This window comes from Quercus suber, unplaced genomic scaffold, assembly GCF_002906115.3.
Source record: "Quercus suber isolate HL8 unplaced genomic scaffold, Cork oak 2.0 scaffold_50, whole genome shotgun sequence".
NCBI lineage: Eukaryota > Viridiplantae > Streptophyta > Magnoliopsida > Fagales > Fagaceae > Quercus > Quercus suber.
Window position 1 is genome coordinate 1,697,456 of NW_027069515.1, and position 23,165 is coordinate 1,720,620.

The 23,165-nt window shown below is 32.8% G+C and overlaps 2 protein-coding genes across 2 annotated transcripts; both read right to left on the minus strand.

The window, feature by feature from the left end:
• Nucleotides 1-364: 364 nt before the first annotated feature.
• LOC112038121 (primary amine oxidase 1) lies at nt 365-5,101 on the minus strand. The gene is made up of 4 exons (XM_024070939.2): nt 3,837-5,101; nt 3,073-3,186; nt 1,396-1,946; nt 365-684 (listed from the first exon to the last, which is right to left on the minus strand). Exons 1-4 carry the CDS (start codon nt 4,956-4,958, stop codon nt 528-530), a joined length of 1,944 nt encoding a protein of 647 aa, XP_023926707.1. The 5' UTR covers nt 4,959-5,101; the 3' UTR covers nt 365-527.
• Nucleotides 5,102-10,673: 5,572 nt separating this feature from the next.
• Nucleotides 10,674-17,495, minus strand: LOC112038115 (amine oxidase [copper-containing] alpha 2, peroxisomal). Its single transcript, XM_024070934.2, is given in 8 exon segments — nt 10,674-11,308; nt 11,603-12,141; nt 13,097-13,210; nt 13,557-13,809; nt 13,811-13,922; nt 13,925-13,935; nt 16,544-16,649; nt 16,652-17,495. Coding segments are annotated over 8 exon segments (2,028 nt in total). The 5' UTR covers nt 17,334-17,495; the 3' UTR covers nt 10,674-11,097.
• Between the last annotated feature and the right edge of the window lie 5,670 nt (nt 17,496-23,165).

The following is a 23,165-nucleotide window of genomic DNA, read 5'->3' on the forward strand; positions in this document are numbered from 1 at the left end:
ACACCCCTTTCCACGTACAAATCCACACCCCTTTTTAAGTGTCTATTTGTGATTGGATTTCAAAATTTCACTTGGGTCTACCACATGTACTTAAGCATGTTGTGTCAACTTATGCACCAAATACAAGTTGACACTTAAGTAAGGTATGAATTTGAGTGAAGAAAATGATGTATTCCTAGAATTATTCATGTGAAAGACACCAAACTTTCATTAAGAAGTTCTACTGAGGAAACTTCAAGGAATAAAAATCCTATGTCTCACCATTTATGTTCTACTCAGTATCTAACCAAAGTAAAAAATGAAAAAAATAAGAATAATAATAACATATTATAACGGATGATACATAAAGTAGAACAATAAAAAATAAAAATGGAACAAAGTATTTTTATTCAAACCTTCAAGCTCATATCCATCATGGTTCCTTTAACTAATTTGAGCAGAAGGATTTCAGTTTTTTCAAAAACTAGTGCTACCCAGATAATAATCCCGGCATTGAGCTTGTTATACTACCACGTTTTAGAGCATTCCTATATGAGCAATGGGTTACTTTCGAAATAATTTGCGGGTCGAAGCTCGAATCCACCATGAACACTTGGCATCACTGGGAAATCTTCTTGGTATGGAACGTGATGAAACCCAACTGTGTACCATAGAACTATATCTTTGTTGTCAATTGCTCTGTTCCTGCACATACCAATAGTTGTCCTCTTAGTTAACTTGAAGAAAATTAACACTCCATACTGCAACTTTGTTAATTAGACTGTACCATATTTTATACTTATAAACTTAACATATCGATTTTTTTTTTTTTTTTTAATTATGAAGGTGTCATTGAACTAGTGTCATTTGGTTGTATGAAATATGACGATGTTGTTTGAAAGAGTTCAATAACATGTTAATTTTCATAATACAATTTCACCTAGATTCACTATAGCTGAGCTACATGATCCTTCATAGCAGAGGATCAAAATATGTGTGTGTGTGTGTATGTGTGTGTGTTCAATAGAATTTAAACACATAACATTCATCTTATAGTGATATAATTTATAATTAGTTAAAACTTTTGTGGTCAAAACTCAAAAGTCTTTGTGACATAGTGTAGTGTTATTGTAAGCTTCTCTCATGATTTCATATCAAAACTCCAAAAAAAGTTTTCAAATTTTATTTCATATCAAAATAGAGTAATTTCAGGTATACAATTTTTTTCACAACCAATAACATGGCCTGTTATGATAAGAGTAATATCATTTTTATCTAAATCTACTATTGATACCATTATTACCATGTATCAATCATAACAAGTCATGTCAACATTTGTAAAAAAAGAAAAATAAAATTATGAGAAATGTTATGTCTTTAAATTTATGAATCATTCTATTGACAATCGCAATTTACCTTTGACTCCAAATGGCCAAGCCATCATCTCCTCGACTCCCATCGGCATAAAAACCTCCAGGCCACCTTTCCGACTTGTTATAGGCAGTCACCCATAGTTGATACTTTGTATAAGCAACCCTAATTTGGGGCCAATCATCATCAGATAAAAGAGAATTAACCTGTTGTCCAGTAATCAGCCGGTAACCGACATGATTCCCAAGCCTTGTCTTCTTGTTTGGATTCACTACTAAAAGTTCACTTGGCTCCAAGCCAAGCTGAATCCTAGCCTCTGCCTCAGTTTTGGCAGTTTGTTTAACTACCGTCCAATAACTTTTTCTTGGTGAAGTAGTGTTTGTGTTTTGGGTTGATACTCTTATCGTTTCTAACTTGGCTTTGACGAAGGAGTTGCCGATACCATCAACGTCAAGGTCAAGATAGTATGTGAGAAAGTGGTCGTGGTGTACAGCAACGGTGTTTTCTGCTACTAAGGGTCCGTACTCGTTATCTGTTATTTGATCGGTATTTGTGTATGTCGTAGCCTTCATCATGAGTATACCTGTCAAATCTACCTAGAAAAAAAAAATCCAAATATTTGTAAGTGTGCATTTATTGTAGGGTCATTCTATCGTTTGCTATGACCACGTGGTAAACTGTACACTTTTAGATTATGTAAAATCTAATCTAAACTATAAAACCGACGAAATGGAGAATATTTGCAATGGGAGAGGATCTTTTTCTCATTCTATAATATGTAATTTTTTTTGAAGATAAAAATAAAGTTCAAATTTAAACTACATCATTTGAGTTTGAGTAAATTATCATTTTTTTTCATGAATTTATTTAATTTTTGTTATTTTAATCCTTAAATTGTAACATCTCTGTCAAGTTTGTCCTACCGTCCATTATTATCTATGGAACTGACATTTTTTACATATGTGATACAAGTCATACAACACATTATACTAGACTTAAGAATAGTTTTATAGATGACAAACATATGGAATGACCAATTTAATTGAAAATGTTAAAGTTTAATCAATAAAATGACAAAAGATAAATTTTAGATTAAAAAAAAAAGGATAATTCGCCAAGTTTAGAATTAGAGGGTACAGCTTTGATTTTCGCCTAAAAATAAATTGAGTTTGATTAAGCTATGCCAAATAAAAGTTAAACTTTATTGTGCCTAACAAGATAAGCTGATATTAAAAACTGTATTTGTTAGAATTTTTCTTCTACAATTGCTAATTACTTTTGCAGAAGATATGTTTTTTTTTTTTTTTTTTTTTAAGAACTGCTATGTAATGTTACAATAACAAAGTACTGTTTTTTTTTTTTCACCTTGTTCTACACGTACTTTAGAAAAGCTATTACAATTAACGCTCAAATTTGAAAATCAATGAGTCAGCCCAAGCTCAGTCTGACCCATTCTCTCCGACCACAAAAACTAGGCCTGAATTTCATAGAGAATTTGGGCTTTGGGCTGGGTAAATATGAGCTTGGATTGTTTTTCGAACAACAAACATTTTTATAATGAGTGATAATAAATAAAAAAAATAAAGTGGGTTTCTTTTCTTATACATTACCAGCATCTGTGTCGGTTGCTAATCTACTTTGCTCGTCACAAGAGGTCCATCTAATCATCGATTATGAAATTGAGGTATTTTTCTTTAAAAACACAAAAGAAATGAATCTCACCCCAACTTTGATGGAGCCACTTTGTTTGAATTCCCAATCAAGAATATAATCATAATTGCCCACATTAGCCACCATTCTAATTACCAAAGTAATTTCCGGCTCCCCGCTTCTTATCTGCAAGACATAACCACTTTATGTTGATATCATAATAACAAAATTAAAAGTTAAATTATATATTTGGTCCCTAAAATTTAAAGTAAGTATGATTTTGATAGTTTAAATTTAAAAACTTTGGATTTGGCCTTTGAGATTTTAGAATTAGGAAAATTTCATCCCTAGAACTTAGGAAAAGTTTGATCTTGTCTTCTAAATACGGAGTTGGTTCAATTTTGTAAGGGTTAGCTTGATTATAGTCCTTTAAATATGTAGTTGGTTTGATTTGGTTGCTAAAATATGAGGTGGCATTACTCATGTAAGCAAAAAAAAATAGATGGAGAAACGAAAATATTTCTTATTTGAATTTTCACTGACCAAATCCAAGCCTCTAAGATTTGAAAGAATAAAATCAAGGAAAATATTTAGGTATTCTTGAAATATAGTGAAATTGTGCTCCCTTCTTTCTTATTCACGATGGACCCACCATAAATGTAATAAGAGGGAGCACTATTTACCATGCTTCAAAAATACTTGAGAATTACTCCAAAATCGAACATGCGCCAAATTTCAATAATCAAAAAGTATAATTTACCCAAAATCCAAGGGAAATTTTTTTTTTTCCCAAAACCAGAACCATAATAACCATTAATGAACACAGCTAGACTTACCACTTTGCCAGGAACATTAATTTCTGTATGTCTCCAAGCTACATCACCAGCATACCGCTCAAAAATGCAAATAGCCCTTGGTACCATTTGTGCCTGTCCGTCTGGCCCAACCATATATCCATCCATAAATGCAGCATTCCCTGGGCAATCAATCGATGGCTGTAAGGTATCAGCTGCACGACCAAACCCATATTCACCAATGTCCATGTATGTCCTATAATACCATTCACTTGTAGGATCCATATATGGAACAAATGTCTCAGATACATGTCCTCTATACAACACGCGCCTAAACTTCTTTTCTCTGTCATCAAATATTGAAGCTGTGGATATGATAACACCTGCCCGAGCATTGAATCCCACATGGAAATCCCATTTACCCCATTTAACATTTTGGCCCTCAATGGTGAACCCACCATTTGTTATGTTACAAGTAGTAGAATTTTGCTTCCCTTTTGATGATTGAAAATCAGTACCCTCAGCTTTAGGCACAGGTGCTCTAAGTCTATCAGTGTACATTGTAATCTTCATTGAATCAACATCAACAATTACAGTTATTCCTTGAATAGGCCTTGCAAACACATTAACAGACCCTCCACGATAAAAGCATGCAACTTTGAGAGTTCTTCTTGTAACACGTTCACCAAACCAACCTACAGTAAATGGTACACAAGAAACGTCAGACAAATTTAAGCCCCTTCTTTGAATTGAGTTGTTGAATTCTGGATACGTCAAAGGCAGTTTGCTAGCTCGGTAAAGTTCAATGAAAGTGAGAGGAGGATAGCCAGAACCATTGTAGACTTTGTTAGATGTGATTGAGCCAACGGTTAAGTCTACAATGAGTTCATAGGTCGTCTCACCCCTTGCTCGAACGACAACCTTGGCTTGACGATTAGGCTTGATTCCTTTATTAGAAAGCCAGTTGAGGACATCTTCTTTTTGTGGTTCTTCAACATCAACAAAATGATAGGTTAGGTTAGGAAGAGAGGCAAGGTGAGACTTTTGAATTATGTTCCTTATTTGGTCAATTTCAGTAGTGTTGAGAGGGTCTAAAGGGTGATAAAGACTAGATGCGAAGTAACATTGTAGGAAAAAAGATAGAACCAAGAATGGAATTTTCATGGATGCTGCCTTATAAATTCAAAGAAGAATTGCTTGAGCACTGGTGCTAGTAGTCAACCCACTATTTTGGACTATATAGCAACGTTGTGTATTACATTAAATGGTAAAACCCCTACAACCACAGTTCTCTATGCATCTACAATCACACGTTTCCTTATAAAATGAGGGAAGATTCTTTGGTAAGACTCTCTCTCTCTCTCTCTCTCCCTCCAACTCACATTCTCTCTCTCCATTACTAAGTATGGAACTAACTTAAGTATTGGAGTGCTTACCGTCATCTATTGCGGTATTGTCTCTTCTTTATGCGGGACCTTGGTTGTGCCAGACTTCAACAGAGTTTCGTCTCCTACCAAACAATGTTTACATGTTTAGTACTTGACTCCATACATTCAGGTGCCAGTCTCATTCGCATTATAGTGGAAAAGTTTCTGTACCGGATTAGCTCCAATACCATACTCAACACATGCAATTCATGGTATTGTTACCAACTTGTATCCACTAAAAGTTTCTCCACCTACAGTAAGGCACATTATAATTTATTGTTCCACCTCTCTTACATGAAAGCTGCGTTAAACTTTGAATAAAGGCTACCGTAGCTTTGACGTTGCAATGTTTCATTTCTTAGACTTCAGCTGTAAGCACGAGATACAAGGCCACTTGAATTTTCCAAGGCCTTTTCTTGCATTGAGAGCAAGAATAAATCATTTGCTTAGCTTTTGCTTTAATAGTGAAACTGGGGGCGTGATTGTTAACATGCTCCTCTTCACAAGTAGCTCTCTTTGGGAATAAATCACATGTCATTGATGTCAACACTCAATGCACCCGCAGAAATATTAAATTCGAATCAACCACCTTTATGAGTCATAAATTAAAAATCAATGATTCTCACCTCTAACCCCAAGAAAGACAGAAAGTATCCATACATGTGATTGAACCAAATTTTTTATTTCAACAAATAAAAAACAAAAAAGTTAATGAATGCTGCACAGGTTTATAATTTATTTTTAAAAAAAATTTTATGGAAAAATAAAAAAAAGTAACTGATTTTTTTTTTAACAATTTTTCTATATTTCCCGTGAAAGTGGTATCAAGTAATTCCTATGATGATCTATTAACAAATGTCTTAAAAACACCCGTTAACCGGATCCAATAAAAAAAAACTTTGAAACTTGGCTGCTATTCCTTGAATACTCAACAAGGAAAGATAAAAAATAAATAAGTGAAACACATAGAGTATTAGGGGGTGTTTGGATGCTTTTTTTTATCACTCAATTTCCATCACTAATCACTCTAAAATATCACACCCGTTTGGCACCATCACTCAAATGCCATCACTCAATATTTTTCACACTATTTGTGGGCTCCAGCTCTGTCACTTGGTGTAGTTTTTTTTTTTTTTTTTTCCAAGTACCCAACTCACTGAACCCAATGAAAAAAAAAAAAAAAAAAAAAAAAGGGCTAGATTGGTCAAAAGTTGCGGCTGAGTGGGTCCCCCATGTGTGTTTAATTACAAAAATGTCATTGACTTATGAGTTATGGAAACTGAAAACAGTCAAAATGTGTTTTTAGTTTCCATAACTCATAACTCAAAAATCAAAGAATTGAGTGATGAAAATAGAGTTATGGAAACAGAGATATGGTGGTGCCAAACGGACTTCTAGCTATGGGTCCCACCATTTTATAGTTATGAGTTATGGAAACAAAGAATTAAGTTACGGAAACAAACCATCCAAACACCCTCTTAGCCACTCATATAAAAATAATATATATATCAAGAAAATTGCACTCAACTCCCCTAGTTTGGAATAAGACTTTTACCTCCTCAAAAATGCAAATTATTTACACTAACCTCTCATGTATAATTCAAAAAAATGCTTCAAAAAATTGCCCAAAAAGAGATTTTAATAAATACTGAATTTTCTATAAAAGGAGGTGTGGATGATAGTTTCATTGGATGTAAAAGAGAAAATTCAAAAAAAATCTAAAACTTCTTTTTAGTCATTTAGAGGAGGTTAGCGCAAATGGTTTGCAATTTAAGAAAGATGAGTGTCTTATTCCATACTAGAGGGAAGGTAAGTGTAATGGATTAGACTATGCATATGAAATTTGTGAGTTGTTTTAAGTGGTCAGTAGTTCGATATAAGACTTTACCTTCCCTAAAATGCAAATTATTTACACTAACCTCTCATGTATAATTGAAAAAATACTTTAAAAATCCCCCAAAAAATATTTTAATAAATACCAAATTTCTTATTAAAGGAGGTGTGGATGATAGTTTAATTGGAAGGTAAAAGAGAAAATTCAAAAAAAAATTAAAACTGAGGAAGTCAGTGTAAATGCGATTTGCATTTTAAGAAAGATGAATTGCTTATTCCATACTAGAAGGAAGGTAAGTGTAATGGATTAGACTAATATCACTATACTGTAATGGGCCTTTTTAGCAATCGCAAGCTGGACTGTCTCCTACCACGTTATGGCCCAAAGGTTCTGGGTAGGAAAGTCAAGACTGGCTTGACTGTAACACACCCCAAGTCAGCTTGTGCACAAACTAGAGCCCATTTGCTAAAACTTTGGTCACGTGCCCATAGCAAATGAGACTGTTACAAGAAAGTTATGGCAAGTGTAATATGACAATAATAACAAGAATATGCTTATTGTCAACCAGAAAACAGGAAACACCAAATCATGATCTTAAAAAAGGAAGAAGTAATGCAGCGTTATAAATAAGATGATAACAAAAAAAAAACACAGCAATGCTTGATCAATAAAATAGAGGAAGAATGGTCAGTCTACCATGCTTGATTTCTCTACGGAGTTAAGTCTAGGAAGGGAACCATTCTTCAATGTGGGCAATCTCACAGGAAAATCCTACCACGGAAATTACCCACTTTGAGAGAATTGGCCTAAATGGCTTATCCTTAAATTCCTTAATTCTTACTAGAAGGTAGGCTTTTAGAGGAAGAGAATGGATTAGCCTATTGGTGCATGCTTACTATCACACTCTTGCTTACTCTCTGTTTTTTCTTTCGAATTCCTTTTTCCTTTCTAAGTTTTCTACTCTATCTTTTCACTCTCTTTCTTACTTCTTTTTCTCCCTATTCTCTCTTGTTCTTGCTTCGTTGTTCTATTGTTATCTTCCCTTCTTATGTTGTTTTGTGGTGCACAGTTGAGACCCTTTTTATACTGTCTACCGTGATGGGTTTTTACTATTTTATCCTTTAACCGCTTTTGTCTTTGTGTTGGTGTCCTTCCAAACCACCCACTAGTCTATCAGCTGCCTAGCCACTACCACTTATTTATGCTAGTCATGCCACATCCCATTCCCAAACAAAGAGTCTTATTTTGTTTGCTTACTCACCAGGGCAGTCCATCCGGATAAAGGTAGGTATTCTCTCTCACTATCCCTCATGGCATGCACCTAGTGATTCTAACTCATTTTTCCTTCTTTTGGGTGGTATGTCATCCCAACAAGACATTTCCCACAAAATAATTTGAGCGAGAACCCCAGAATAGACTCTCCCCTTTTCCCCACCGCCAAACCATACCCTCTCTTACCTCTGACCCATGGCCCACCACTCCTATATTGGCTGGGTACAAGTTGGTGGTGCCTGAGCCTTGTGCGTGCTCCACTTCCATGTGTGTCCATGGCTTGTCTGCTATTCATGCATTTGCCATGACCTGAAAGCTCGTCTGCACATTCTGCTACTCGTTCTTGACCTCTTGTGGCGTGAATGAGTCTCTAAGCTTTCATTCTTTATGTCTTATTTCCTTCCTGAGCTGAGCCTTGCTTAATTGTAGGCTTTTCCTTCTTTAATCCTTCCCTTACCCTTTTTACGATGGAGTTAACACTTCTGTATTCCCTTGCTANCGCTTTCTATTTCTCATAATGTTCATGAGTTTACCACTTCTTTCTCTAGGCTCCTTTGGACCCGCTTGCTTTCTTTGAGACCCTTTTGCTATTTTTTAGGCCTATGATCTATTATTCTTGTCATTCGGGCTTAATGGTTTTCTTCTTAATTTATTAACTTTCCTATGTTGTTAGGTTTCTTCCTACTATTGAGCCTCCTTGCCAAAGTGGGCATCAACAATCAACAATTAAACGTCATATAGTTAGAAAATTAAAACTCAAACTTGTCTACAAATTAAAAGTTAAAACCAAAACTTAAAGATGTTGTGAGAGATACTGATAATAGCTTAATTTTGCATATTTATATCAATATTAGAAAGTATTATTATACTTATTTTGAGTTAATTCATGCATTTTATATTTGGTTTTGGAATAATGTTGAATAATTAATTTTTTGCTTAATTGAATTTTAATGCATGAATTTGTCTTGTGTAGGATAATGGAATTAAATAAGTGGATTTATGTAAAGAAGAAAGCAAACGGACTTTACTTTTACAAGGGCCATGTTGAAGTTAAAGAAAGTCAACTCAATTAAATTCGAGTCCAATTGGAATAAGGAATCAAAGGAAATTTGCATCAAATCCAAATCCAATTTAGATTAGGATTCCAGCCTGCACACCAATTAGTATTTTAGGCATAACTTTCGGCTCAGATGTCCAATCGAGATAATTCAAGTTGGGCTGGAAGTTAACTTAAAGGCCTACAACTTTGTAGTTACCACAAGTCTGAATTCTGATGTTAAATGGGTCGAAAACGTCGGTTAAGCAAAACCTGAAAACTTGAGATTTTCCTCAAACGGGAATTCAATTTGTAATAGAATTCCTTAATCTCTTTAAAGGCTCTTTAGGGAAAAATTCAAAAGGGAGTTGTTGTAGAACATAATTTAGGTTTTCTTAAAATTTCTTTATAATTTTAAGAGTTTTATTTGTGTTATAGCTTGCTAAAAGCCTTTCTAAAGCAAGGGGTGAAACTCAGCTGTTTATTGGTATATTCTTAACAATTATTTTATTATTTTAGTACTTATGTTATTATGTTTTTTATTGATTCACTCATCTAGAAAAGTGTTTAGTTCTATATAATTTTTTGATTTATCGTAAACTTCGAGCACGTTAAATGCTTAGTATTCTCTATGAATTAATTCACTAGTTTTGTTTTGCCTAAAATCAATCAATTTCATAAAACTACCTTAGACAATTGATTCTTAAGTTTTTATTGTTAAATCATCCGACTAAGATCATCCTTGGTATAAATTTTAGTTGAATTATAAAATATTTATTGTTAAGACTACCAATAGATGTGTTGTGTGGATTCCTAAATCTCAGCGCCTTAATATATTGTTATTTTCTCTCAATTTAAATTACATTTACTAAACCATCAAAATCTCTTCAATTAAACTTTATTATTTTAGTTTTATTCTCTTGTGGTTTGCTAATCAATTCCCTTTTTCTTGTGGATTCGACTTCAGACTTACCAAGATTATTACTTTGCGACAATTCTGCATTTGGGAACATTATTTAAGTCACAACAAACACCACTAAAGTATCAAATATTTTACCAGTTGAGCTAACTTAAACCCATTATGTTTTATTTCTTTTGCTTATATAATTTTGCGCAATAATTGATTGTGAATGGAAATTTGTTATTAGTATGAATCTTGAATGAACTATTTCCTATTGCACAATATGACTTTAAAATTTTTAAAATAAATGAAAAGACAAAAGTTTTGGGGGTTTACTTATTTCCAATTGATTGTTCTAATAGCATGTGAAATTTGGAAGTTGATTTGAGTAATCAATAATTGTGTGATGTTTAAATGAGAAAGCAGGGACAAAGTTCCCATATTAATTATTGGCATCATAACCCATGTTCGAGTTGCAGGAATGGAGATTGCCTAAGTGCACAGTTTCTCTGAAGTTTGTGATTTCACTCCATTTTCTATGCAAAAAATTTTTGTTTGTGGCTAAATATATGAACAATTTTATTAGAGAAGACAAAAGAGAACAGCCTTGGAATCCTTCCATTTCCATTTGCCAATGCCTTGCAAGGATAAGCAATAATTGCTGCAAAAGGGTTTATTACTGAGCATTCTTCAAATTGAATTGAGACATAAGGGGTCCATCCCAAGCAGCTTCATAATAAGGTTCTTCTTTTTCTTTTCTTTTTCTTTTTTAAGTGTTCTTCAACAATGAAGCATGATATTAAGTGCACTTCAAGCCTACGTAATCCAATGACTTAGACCACTTTCAAAATGGAGCAATTAAGCCTCATGACATCTTGAGGTGGTTTTACCTTTAGCACCGGATTGCTCTCGAAGAAATTTGCTGGCCTCAGCTCAAAACCACTGCTCAGCGTAGGCATCAATGGAAAATCTTCTTGGTAAGGTGCATGATGAAACCCCAACGTGTACCATACCACAATGTCCTTATTTTCTATCTCCCTATTCCTGCATTGACAATATATAACAATAAGGATTATTAGGATAAATAGAGGATGATTAACCCATAAATCCCTACCATCAATATGATTAGTTGGCTATAGTTTCCAATTAACTCAAATGGTCATAATAAGATATTTGAATTTGAATCTTACTTACACCAAAAATCAAATAGCATCTTAACCTGATGATAAAAAACAATTACCACATAACGGATACTATAAATTCAAATCTTATTATGTGTGTATATATATATATAAATGATCAGTGGAATGATCACGATTATAACTTATCGAAGGATACCTTTGGCTCCACGTGGCTAAAGTGTCATCCCCTCGGCTTTGATCAACATAGAGTCCCCCAGCCCATTTTTCTGACTTATTATATGGAGTGACCCACACATTGTACTTAGTGAAGGCTGCTCTGGTTTGGGAGCAATCATCGTCTGATAGAAGTGAACCTGCCCCTGATTTGGGGATCAGACGATAGCCAACATGATTGCCCATCTTAGTCATCTTGTTCGGATTCACAACTAGTAACTCAGTTGCCTTTGAGCCGAGTTTGATTTTTGCATCTGATTCAGTTTTAGCTGTCTCACTAACAACCCTCCAATAACTCTTCCTAGGTGAGCCGTGGTCAGGCACTTGGGTCGTTTTCAAATTGGACTTGACAAAAGAATTGGAATCACCATCCACATCAAGATCAAGGTGGTAAATTAGGAAGTGATCATGGTTTACACCTATGGTATTTTGTGCTAATAGTGTACCATAGACTTCCTCCTCTATTTGGTCTCTGTGAGTGTACTTTGATCCCCTCACTTCTAGCAAACCAGTTAGCCCAACCTGTAATAAAAGAGTATTGATTTTTAATAATGGAGTTTTAACCCTAAGATGTAACAAATTTCACAATCGAAGTAAAAATTCTAATTAATACAATAAGACCATCATTGATATTACTTTCATTATACATTAATCCACATTTACCACCTTAGTAATTGTGAAATTTGTTATAGTATTAGACTTTATAAACAAAGAATTAATGACCTCTAATTTATAGGTGTGGTTCTCTGCTGGAAGAGTGTAAATTCCCTTCAACAATGCATTTTGGCTAGAGACTTTGTTAGATGATTGAATAGCAAATTCTATTTCAAACTAAATATTCAAGTATGTTGTATTATAAGCCTGTGACTTTGGATATAATAAAATGACGAAAAAATATATGTTACTAGTATCAATTAATCTGTTGAGAATGAATCTAAAATTTTGGGATTAAGCTTAATGATTATTATATTGTAAAGATATAAAGGACCTTATATATTTCAATACAATATTACTTATACATGGGACCATTATTGATATTACGTTTATTATACATTAATCCACAAAGAATTATACGACCTTAGTAATTGTGAAATTTGTTATAGTATTAGACTTAATAAACAAAGAATTAATGACCTCTAATTCATAAGGTGTGGTTCTCTATTGGAAGTGTAAATTCCCTTCAACAATGCATTTTGGCTAGAGACTTTGTTAGATGATTGAATAGCAAAATCTATTTAAAACTAAATATTCGAGTGTGTTGGATTATAAGCATGTGACTTTGGATATAATAAAATGATGGAAAAAATATATATTACTAGTGTCGATTAATTTGTTGAGAATAAATCTAAAATTTTGAGATTAAGCTTAATTATTGTTATATTGTAATAAAACGGACCTTATATAGTTCAATAACACTAATCGGGTTTTTCATGAAAGAGAACTTATGTGAATCAAGGGAATAAAAATGATGATTTACCGTAGCAATAATTGAGCCACTTTGCTTGAATTCCCAATCTATTATGTAGTCATAGTTGCCCACAGTTGACACCATCCTGACCACTAAGCTCACCTCTGGCCTAACCTCCCTTACCTGCAATCCATTTAGCTAAGCATGAGGTTTAAAATTTCTACTTTAATTACCCAACAAAGAACCTTAAAATAAATAAATAAATAATTGAAAAAACTGTATTTAGAAAGAAAACACACACACACACACACACATATATATATAATGCACTTTTAAAAAGGGCGGTTTCAAAACGAGTACTTGTCAATGTTGTCATCAACCCAATCTCGTTATCATATAAAGTATAAACCACTAGAAATATAATCGGCAAACCTTTAAAACCTATTAAAGTTTTACTCACTTTTTTTTTCTTTGAGAAACAAACAAAGCCACATAAGAGAGAGAATGAGATTCTAAAAATTTTACTTACTATTGTTCTTGGAATAGCAGTCTCTGTGTGACGCCACATTATATCTCCAGCATGTCGTTCAAATATGCAAAAAATTTGTGACATCTTTACTGGTTTCCCATTTTGGCCAACAACATAGGCATCCATAAATGCAGCATTCCCTGGGCATCTCAATCGATGGTTCGAGTGATCAGCTGCACGACCAACCCATATTCACCAGCATGTCAAATGTCCTATATACCATTCTTATCTAGGATCCATATATGGACAAATGCTCTGACACATAACCTTTATACAACACAGGTCGAAATTTTTGCTTCTCCAAGTCGTAAATTGATGCCAAAGAAATTATTGGACCTGCTCGCATGTCAAAACTTAAGTGAAATCCCAGTTCGCCCACCTAATTTAAGAATGATAAATGTGAATTATTTGGTCATAAAAACTACATTAATTTAAGTTAAGTTATGGCTACAACGTAATGCATGTTATAAATTGATAGTATCTTATAGGGAAAAACAATAGCAACTGTATAAAATGTCTGATATATTTTTGGTAAAGTTTAATTGGTCCTTTAACTATTAGTTATATCAATTTGATCCATCAACTATTACTTGTATCATTTTAGTCCTTTAAATTTCAAAATAAAGTCAAATTCATCATTGGATTTCCTCTCCAATTAAATTTTAAATTTAACGAAGTTAGCTAATTAACATGTCAAATGGAGCACACATTATAAATTTATAATGGAAGTGTAAAGATTTTAAAATCAAATCAATTTCAATTATTAATTAAGCTAAAATTAATTTAGACAAAGAGGAAAATCATGAATTACATTGAACTTTGAAGGATTTAATTGACATAATTAATTAATAATTTAATATGTATTTTTCTTTCATTCCCATCGTACAAAATATTCATCTTTAGTTAATTATAAGTCTACATATCCATTTTAGATGTCTTTAAAATTTGTCCTCATTTAAAAATACAATAACAAATTCATTTTCTTCATGTTTTAGTGTAAGTTTACAAAATCTTTTCTTTTATATAAATAGATAGTAGGAGATAAGGACGTGGAGTTTGTACCACAAATATAAAGAATCACAAAAGATGTCATTACTCATTACTGCTTAATTAGCTATCATTTAAAACCCAAACATCTAAAATACTTACTAAATGGCTTTATTACATCTTTACAAGTTTGGAGCATTAAATAGGAGCTAATATTACTCCAACCACCATTACAATGTAATTAATATTTATGTTAATAAAAATAAATTTTGGTTCACTTTTCAACTTAAAACAAAAACTGGTGAGTTTCTTAAAGTTCTGTTTTTGGATAATGTTAAGCTACAACTTCTTCCTTTTTTTTTGTCAATTTATTAAGATTGTAATTAAGTTGGTAAATTATGATTGGTGTAGTGTCATTTCAAATTAACCTATCAAAACTCCATTTTTATACTCTATACATTCACTACCAGATGTCACATTAACCTATCATAAGTCATAACTACTTTTATATTATGCATTAAATACTTACTAAATGCCTTTATTACATCTTTACAAGTTTGCAGCATTAAATAGGAGTTAATATTACTCCAACTACCATTACAATGTAATTAATATTTATGTTATTAAAAATAAATTTTGGTTCATTTTCAAATTAAAACAAAAACTAGTGAGTTTCTTAAAGTTCTGTTTTTGGACAATGTTAAGCTACAACTTCTTCCTTTTTTTTGTCAATTTATTAAGATTGTAATTAAGTTGGTAAATTATGATTGGTGTAGTGTCATTTCACATTAACCTATCAAAACTCAATTTTTATATTATACATTCACTACCAGATGTCTCATTAATCTATCATAAGTCATAACTTTACTTTTATATAATGGAGTTCAAATCTTCTGTCTCATCAAGTGTGCTCAATTTTATGCTCCACCAATAAAATTTGGGTCACATTAACAACTATGAAATAAATTATATAAAAAAAATTGGATCAGTAAAGTTATTCTTATCGTCAATGTTTAGGGGATAATCTTCTTTTCTCACATGTTAATTACATTAAGTCATTAAAGGTGTTGGGGTTATCACAATTAGCAGGCCACTACAACGCACATTTCCAATTACAAAAGTATAACACCTTTGCCAACAACCAGAGATCAACATCTTAAAAGGGAAAACATAAAGTAAGACATTTGTAAGCGAACCTAATCCATGTAGCCCCAAAAATTTTGTGGTTCATCACCCAAATCCTTTCTTTTATATATATATATATATATAGAATTTACTATTTAGCGAAAAATCCAAAAACCAAAAACAAACAAACTTATAATAATTTCATTATTGTAATAACTTATTATACTTCATACTCGCGTGTCATTTTGGAATCCATACTTTCATTATTGCACCGAACAAAATATGATCTCTCATAATTTCCAAATAATTAGTACAATAATATAAGTCTACAATAAGCTAGCTAGTCACTAAAGATACCAAAAAAAATCACAACTTTCAGCTATAAGATGTTATCAACAAGTAAATTGTGATTTAAGAAGTAGACCAAATGAGAACCAATTATTAAAACTTTTTATCTCAATTCATGTGAAAATTGTTATGCATGTGATTTGACTCATCATAAACATAGGGATTGAAGTGAAATTTAAAAAGATAAGAGTAGGTTTTTTTCATGCCTCCCTTATTATGGATTATAGGACCATCATTAACCAAAATTTTCAAATAAGAATGAAGCATTGCTATGATGAAGCCAACAAATATGCAAATAGTAAGGATAGGAGCCAATTCAAACCAATAACTTTTGTTATTTGATAGTCCACCTATAAACTTTTTGTGTTATTGGTCTATGACACTGCTGGCACATATTACGAGAGACCCGGTCTCTCCGTATGTTGACTGTATTTAGTTTTCTTTAATTGAGTAGTTTTTCAGACTTTCCTCGTGTGTGTGTATTATTATTTTCAGCTATAACATATAGAACTCATAAACGTTCTTACCTAACTTTGTGTCCATCTATCTTGAAGCTTGGTCCGTCCGGTTGCACAACAGTGATCTTCTTCAACGGCGGCAAAAATGGTGGTTTTTGCTCCGATTCTCTATAGTCCGTCCCTCTGCTTTCGGCATCGGAACCGTTAATCTATCCCAAAACCCAATGATCTTCATCTCTTCAAGATCAACTGTCGCCGTTACTCCCTCCAACGGCCTCATGTACATATTAACAGTCCCATCTAAGTAAAAACACATAACCTTCACAACCCTCTTGTTGTTCCTAGTCTCTCCGTACCATCCCACAGTGAAACTACCACAGAGAACCTCGTTGATCTCCAAGCCTCTCTTACTAACTGAAGCAACAAAGGGAGCGTAGGCTAAGGTCAAAGCGTTTGCGGCTATTTGTTCATCGAAAGTGAGTAAAGGGAAGCCATGGCCTTTGTAAATTTGGTTGGAAATGATGGAGGGGTTGGACAAATCTACGATGAGTTCGTGGGTTTGATGGTTTATACGGGCTATGATAAAGGCTCTGCGTTGTGGGATTTTTGTGGTGGAGTGGCTGCTGAGCCATGAGAGAAGGGTTGGTTTATCTGGGTCGTCTAGGCCTACGTATTGGAAGGTTAAGTTGTTGTTGGAGTTGGGATAGGCGTCTGTGAGAATGGTTTGGACTAAGTTGAGCTCTGAGGGAGTTAAGGGGTCTAGAGGGTGTTGTTGCTGTTGTTGGGTTGGTCGGAGAATGGAGAATACGATAAGGAGAAAGAAGAACATCATTATCTGGATGTTGAAAATTGAAGCCATGGAATTACGGCCTATGAGTAGTTAGTAAGAGGGCTTTTGCGTGTGCTTCCATTGGGAGAAAATAAAGGTCTGGCTGTTGTCTATATATTAATTAAAAGAGTTTCTACTCTCTTTTTTCTTTTTCTTTTTTGGCGAAACTGTTCCTTTTTTTTTTTTTTTTGGAAAAATTTAAATACATTCATTTGGTTTTGTTCCTTAAGTTCTCTCTTTAAAATTCAGTCATGTAACAGTATTTAATTAAAAATACACTTTCATCCATGAGGGAAAAAAAAAAAACATATAACTGAATTTTAAAAGAAAAATCTAAGGAACAACGCTTTAGTACTGTACCTAAGGTTTTTTGTCCTTTTTTTTTATCTAATTTACTCGCAATTGTTAGGTGGGTCATTTCGGTGGTTCTATGGTAGTCATGGGTTTAGGGTCGTGGTTTTTAGTTGTGGGATTGAATCGATGGTTAAATTGGTAGTGTTGGGTTTAAATTGGTGGTGGCAATCTGGGTTAGTTTCAATTTTGGCAGTTGTGGGTTGGTTTCGGTGTTTTGGGGGTCGATGGTGCTGTCTTGGTTTTGGTGGTTGCATTGGGTTTGAATCGGTTGTTGGGGCTTGGGTTTCCCTGGTAGTGTTGGAGAGAGAAAGGGACGAAGATAGGAGAGAAATTGGTGTTGTTTTATGTAATATTTTATAAGATAATTTATAATATTGTAATAGGTTGTATGGTAAAATAAGAAATGGGATGTGTGGTGAGTTATAAAATAATTGTCTAAAATAAATAAAGTAAATTTTTAGAATGTAAAACGGCAAATTTTTTCACAAATAAGATGCTAATGCTCTTATATAATTATATAAACATATGTGTATGGTGATATTTATGTCTTTCGTGTGCAATTTCTTGTGAAGTAAATTTTCGTATTATATATGAATCAAGTTTTTTTTTTTTTTTTTTTCGCAACAATGTTTGAAACAAAAAGTACTTACATTCAAAACAAGAATAAAAACAATCCTTAGCTTATAATAAAAGTTTAAATTAAGCAATTCAAAATCAATTGTATTTTGGCAAGATAAGAGCCCTCGCATCAGTGTTTGTATTAATAAAAACAAACTACCCCGTTTTAGCCAACTAAACCTAAAATTCACCCACACATTAAATCATGTAAAAGTGTGTATAAATATATAATTGCTATAGTAATTATGTAAATTTACTCCGGCACTATTCATTTTGCATTTAATTTTTTATATTTTCTTTACATATCTCGAGAATAAAAAAAGAGCACGGATGGTATGTAATTGTTGTACATAAAAAAGACAATTAAAAAATCAAGAAAATTTGATATTTTAATAAAATATAGAGTAAAATAAATAATCTAATGTGGAGTGTTTTGAAAATTGAGTATGCAAAATTAAAAAAAAAAAAGTAATTTCTTATGCTAAAATAGATAAGAAATTTTGCACTAGTTGATGCAAAGGTACTTAATTAAGACTTATGGCATGCTTAAAAACTGAATATGAAATTTGTTGGAAACATGCATAAGGCGTTACTATAAAACTAAACAAAACAAAACAAAAGCTTAGCATAAAATTTTTAAACACTCACTTGTTCGTACAACCAATTGCAGTTTTTTCTAAGATTATAACATTTCCTATCACAATTGTGGCATCAACAGCCAGCTTCCCTCATGCTAATAGAAACAAAACAGGGGGTATCAAAAGTTCCAAAGATACTACAAAACAAGTACCACTTAGCAAAAGAGTGAGCTGCTTAGGGACCCAACTGATAAAAGACAAATTAGGGAAATGAAATGCCAAACATTTTAGACTTTGAATGAAATTTTCTATCGTCCAAGGGGTATCCACGCCCTGATTTGTGATAACTTGGAAATTAAAGTTGCATGTGATTTGTGTAGTGTCATTAATTTTAACACACTAAACTATCAGAACTCTAATTTTATATAATTTAATTACAAGGTGTCACATTAACAATAGTGAAATAAATTAATATTTTCAAAAAATGTGTCAATAAAGTTGTAAGGATGAAGGGCCTAGGAATGTATATTGGGTCGTGAGCCTTGTTCGAGGACATTTAGCTATCCGAAGATGGTTAGACTTTAACGAAGATGTACAAATGAGTAAATTATGGAAGGATTTTAGTTATAAAGGTTTGGAAAAGTAGTCCGAGGAGAAATGCCTCTTCAGTTAAGTAAAGTAGAAGTCAAAGGTTCAACCTGCCATCAAGAACGACACATCAGGCAATTTTACTGGTAAGGATAAGCATTAAGAGAGAATAGGACAAAGGGAAGCTGAGAAATATCTAAGAGAAAGTTGCTATCACCGCATTAAATGTTCTGCAACTAACCCCTTGACCTCACCAGCAGCTTGATCTATACGTGGAAGGCTTAAATGAAGAAAAAGATGGTAATATAAAGAAGAAAGACCCCATTACAAGGGGGGGCATCTGAGAATTTATAGAAAAAAAAAATATTGTAGTAATAAGAACTATAATTAAATTCAAGAGAATTATATACACGAACTACTCTCTCCAAACTTTGCTAAGGATGATTTTCCTTGCACAAAATTTGTTTATCTTCATTTTCTTGTCATCTTTAACATATTATAATTGTTATCCAGCTCATTAAAATCTAGTTTCCAGTTCACTCTTTACAAATTATTTATGTTGAACTCTTTAAACCTTAATCTTTTTACTTTTTAGGCCTAAGAACCAAAACGTGCCCCTATAAAAGTAATGCTAATCGCTCATGTTTATGGAGTAATCTTCTTCTCCCGCACGTTAATTACATTAAAGAAGTCAGGGACTTTGGGGGTATCACCATCAGCCCGCCACTGTCTCAACTAAGACAATTCCATTTAAAAAACCTGTACCTCTACCAACAACCAGATCTCACCATCTTGAAAGAAAAACCATGAAATATTATATAATTCCTCCCTAGACCTAAGACCTAAGACCTAAGCCCTAATGTGGGAAAAATTATCTTTTTATTCTCAGCAAAAAAACAAATGTGGGAAAAATTATATCCCATGTCAGGAATACATAGCATCTCCTGCTCCCACACATTCATAGGACCCACCTACTATAACTCTACGAGAGAGATGTTATGTACACCTGTATGCCCCAAAACTTTGGTGCTCCACACACACACATATATCACTTAATATTTTATCTTAAGATGAAAATTTTGACAAATATTTTTCAACTAATATTCTTTGTGCTTACAAATTTTTAAAATAATCAAATATCAATAACTATGTTTTCAATTATATTTAAATTTTAAATTTTTACAATTTAAAATTATGCATAAAAAATTATTTTCTAGATTGAATTATAGATAACATCCGATTGGCACAAAATTTAAAATTTATATTAAGAACATATAAAACATCTAGTGTCCATTTAGAAACAGTTTATCTAATTTTTTACTCAAAGTGTGTTAAAATATATTTATACTTTAAAAAATTTTTAAAATTTTGATAAAATATAAGAAAAAGTGAGGTTTTACAAAACTTTAGATAAAAACTAAAAGCTAAAAGTTGAATCTAATACCAAACATGCTCCTATTCTAATAGAGGGATTTCAAAATATGAATTCAATAAAACGTTATTAAATAGTATAATATTACTTAAAATTACACCTAGTATAACTTCAATTTATCCACGTGTATATATATATATATATAAGTTTTACTTTATTAATTTCCTCAAATTTATTATGCTATTAATTCATTTAATCATCTCTAAGTATCATTTAAATAAGTTAAATAACAAATTAAATAGATCATAATAGATAGTTTTATTAGTCGCCGCTTATTATTTGGTAGAAGGGACTTTCCTCCTGACGGATTTAAAAATAAACTCTTTTTCATATTACTAATATTTAACCTAAATTCATCAGTAAAAAATAATTCAATAATTTTATCAATTGACAAATTAAACGTCATTCCTTCTGGCCGGTCATTTCAAGAGTCTGAACTTTAATTATTGTGTTTATCGGAAAAAACTTTAATTATTGTACTACAAAACAAAACCCTCTTATCATCTCAAAGTGTTTAATAATTTCGTAAATTTGAGCACAATAATTAAAAGTGTGGGCCGGGTTTGAACAATTGAGGCATATATTTTTAATTTTTAAATAATACTACGTATATTTTTATAGACTTTTTCACTCGTATATTTCTTTTTAAAACTGAAAACCCACGAACTAAACCGTCCCTGAAATTTTGAAGTTAGACATGACATATATTAGTAAAGTAGAACTCATGAACGTTCTTACCGAAGTCCGTGTCCGTCTATCTTGAAGCTTGGTCCGTCCGGTTGCTAAACAGTGATCTTCTTCAAAGGCAGCAAAAATGGTGGTTTCTGCTCCGATTCTCTATAGTCCATCCTCTCTGCTTTCGGCATCGGAACCGTTAATCTTTCCCAAAACCCAATGATCTTCATCTCTTCAAGATCAACTGTCACCGTTACTCCCTCCAACGGCCTCATGTACATATTAACAGTCCCATCTAAGTAAAAAGTAAAAACACATAACCTTCACAACCTTCTTGTTGATCCTAGTCTCTCCGTACCATCCCACAGTGAAACTACCACAGACAACCTCATTGATCTTCAAGCGTCTCTTACTAACTGAAGCAACAAAGGGAGCGTAGGCTAAGGTCAAAGCTTTTGCGGCTATTTGTTCATCGAAAGTGAGTAAAGGGAAGCCGTGACCATTGTAAATTTGGTTGGAAATGATGGAGTGGTTGGAGAAATCTACGATGAGCTCGTGGATTTGATGATTTATACGGGCTATTGTAAAGTCTCTGCGCTGTGGGATTTTTGTGGTGAAGTGGTTGCTGAGCCATGAGAGAAAGGTTGGTTTGTCTGGGAGGCCAACGTATTGAAAGGTTAGGTTGTAGTTCGAGTTGGGATAGGCATGTGTGAGTATGGTTTGGACTAGGTTGAGTTCTGAGGGAGTCAAGGGCTATAGAGGGTGTTGTTGTTGTTAGGTTGGTTGGATTATGAAGAAAATGATAAGGACAAAGAAGAATAGCTGTATGTTGAAAATGTATGAGTAGTTTAGTTAGAAAGACCGCTTTTGTGTATGCTTCTATTGGGAGTAATAAAGGTCTGGATGTTGTCTATACATGGCAAAAGTCTTGTATGGTGTGGGGCTTACCTGCAGCTAAAATATAGGTGCAAGTGATGCAAACTCAAAGAGAAGAAGGTCCCTTTTGTGGGGGTGTGAGTATATATATATATATATATATATATATTTGTCTATATATTTTAAGTATAAAAAAAATAATTTAAGTACTTTTATTCACCAATAGAATACATTAAAAAGGCTCTATGGTATCCTAAAATATAGAAGATTAAAAAAGAAAAAACAAAAATAGTCAAAATTTGCCTACAACAAATTAAATCATAAGATATAAATTTATTAACACATTCTTAAAATCTACTAAAATCAAAATTAATACTAAACAAATTTATTAATTATACAAAATAAATATCTTAAAATATGTTAAAATAGAGATTATAAATTTCTAAAACAAAAAACAAAAGAAAAAATCTCTCCTCTCACTGTCTATCCATCTATATTCTCACCTTTCTTCATCTTGATATTTTTTTTATAAGCTTTTTTTCATTCTTTGCAATAACTTCACAGTGGTAGACGGTGTGCTGAGTGTGGGCATAGCAGCTTGAGGCTTGAGCTTCATTTGAGGCAACCCCTCCTTCTCTCTGTCTGAAATGGAAGACAGGAAAATGAGAGTATAGCACTTGTTTGTGAAAACTATTGGACTTTTTACTCAATTTTCATTTTTTTTCTTTGTACACTGCACAA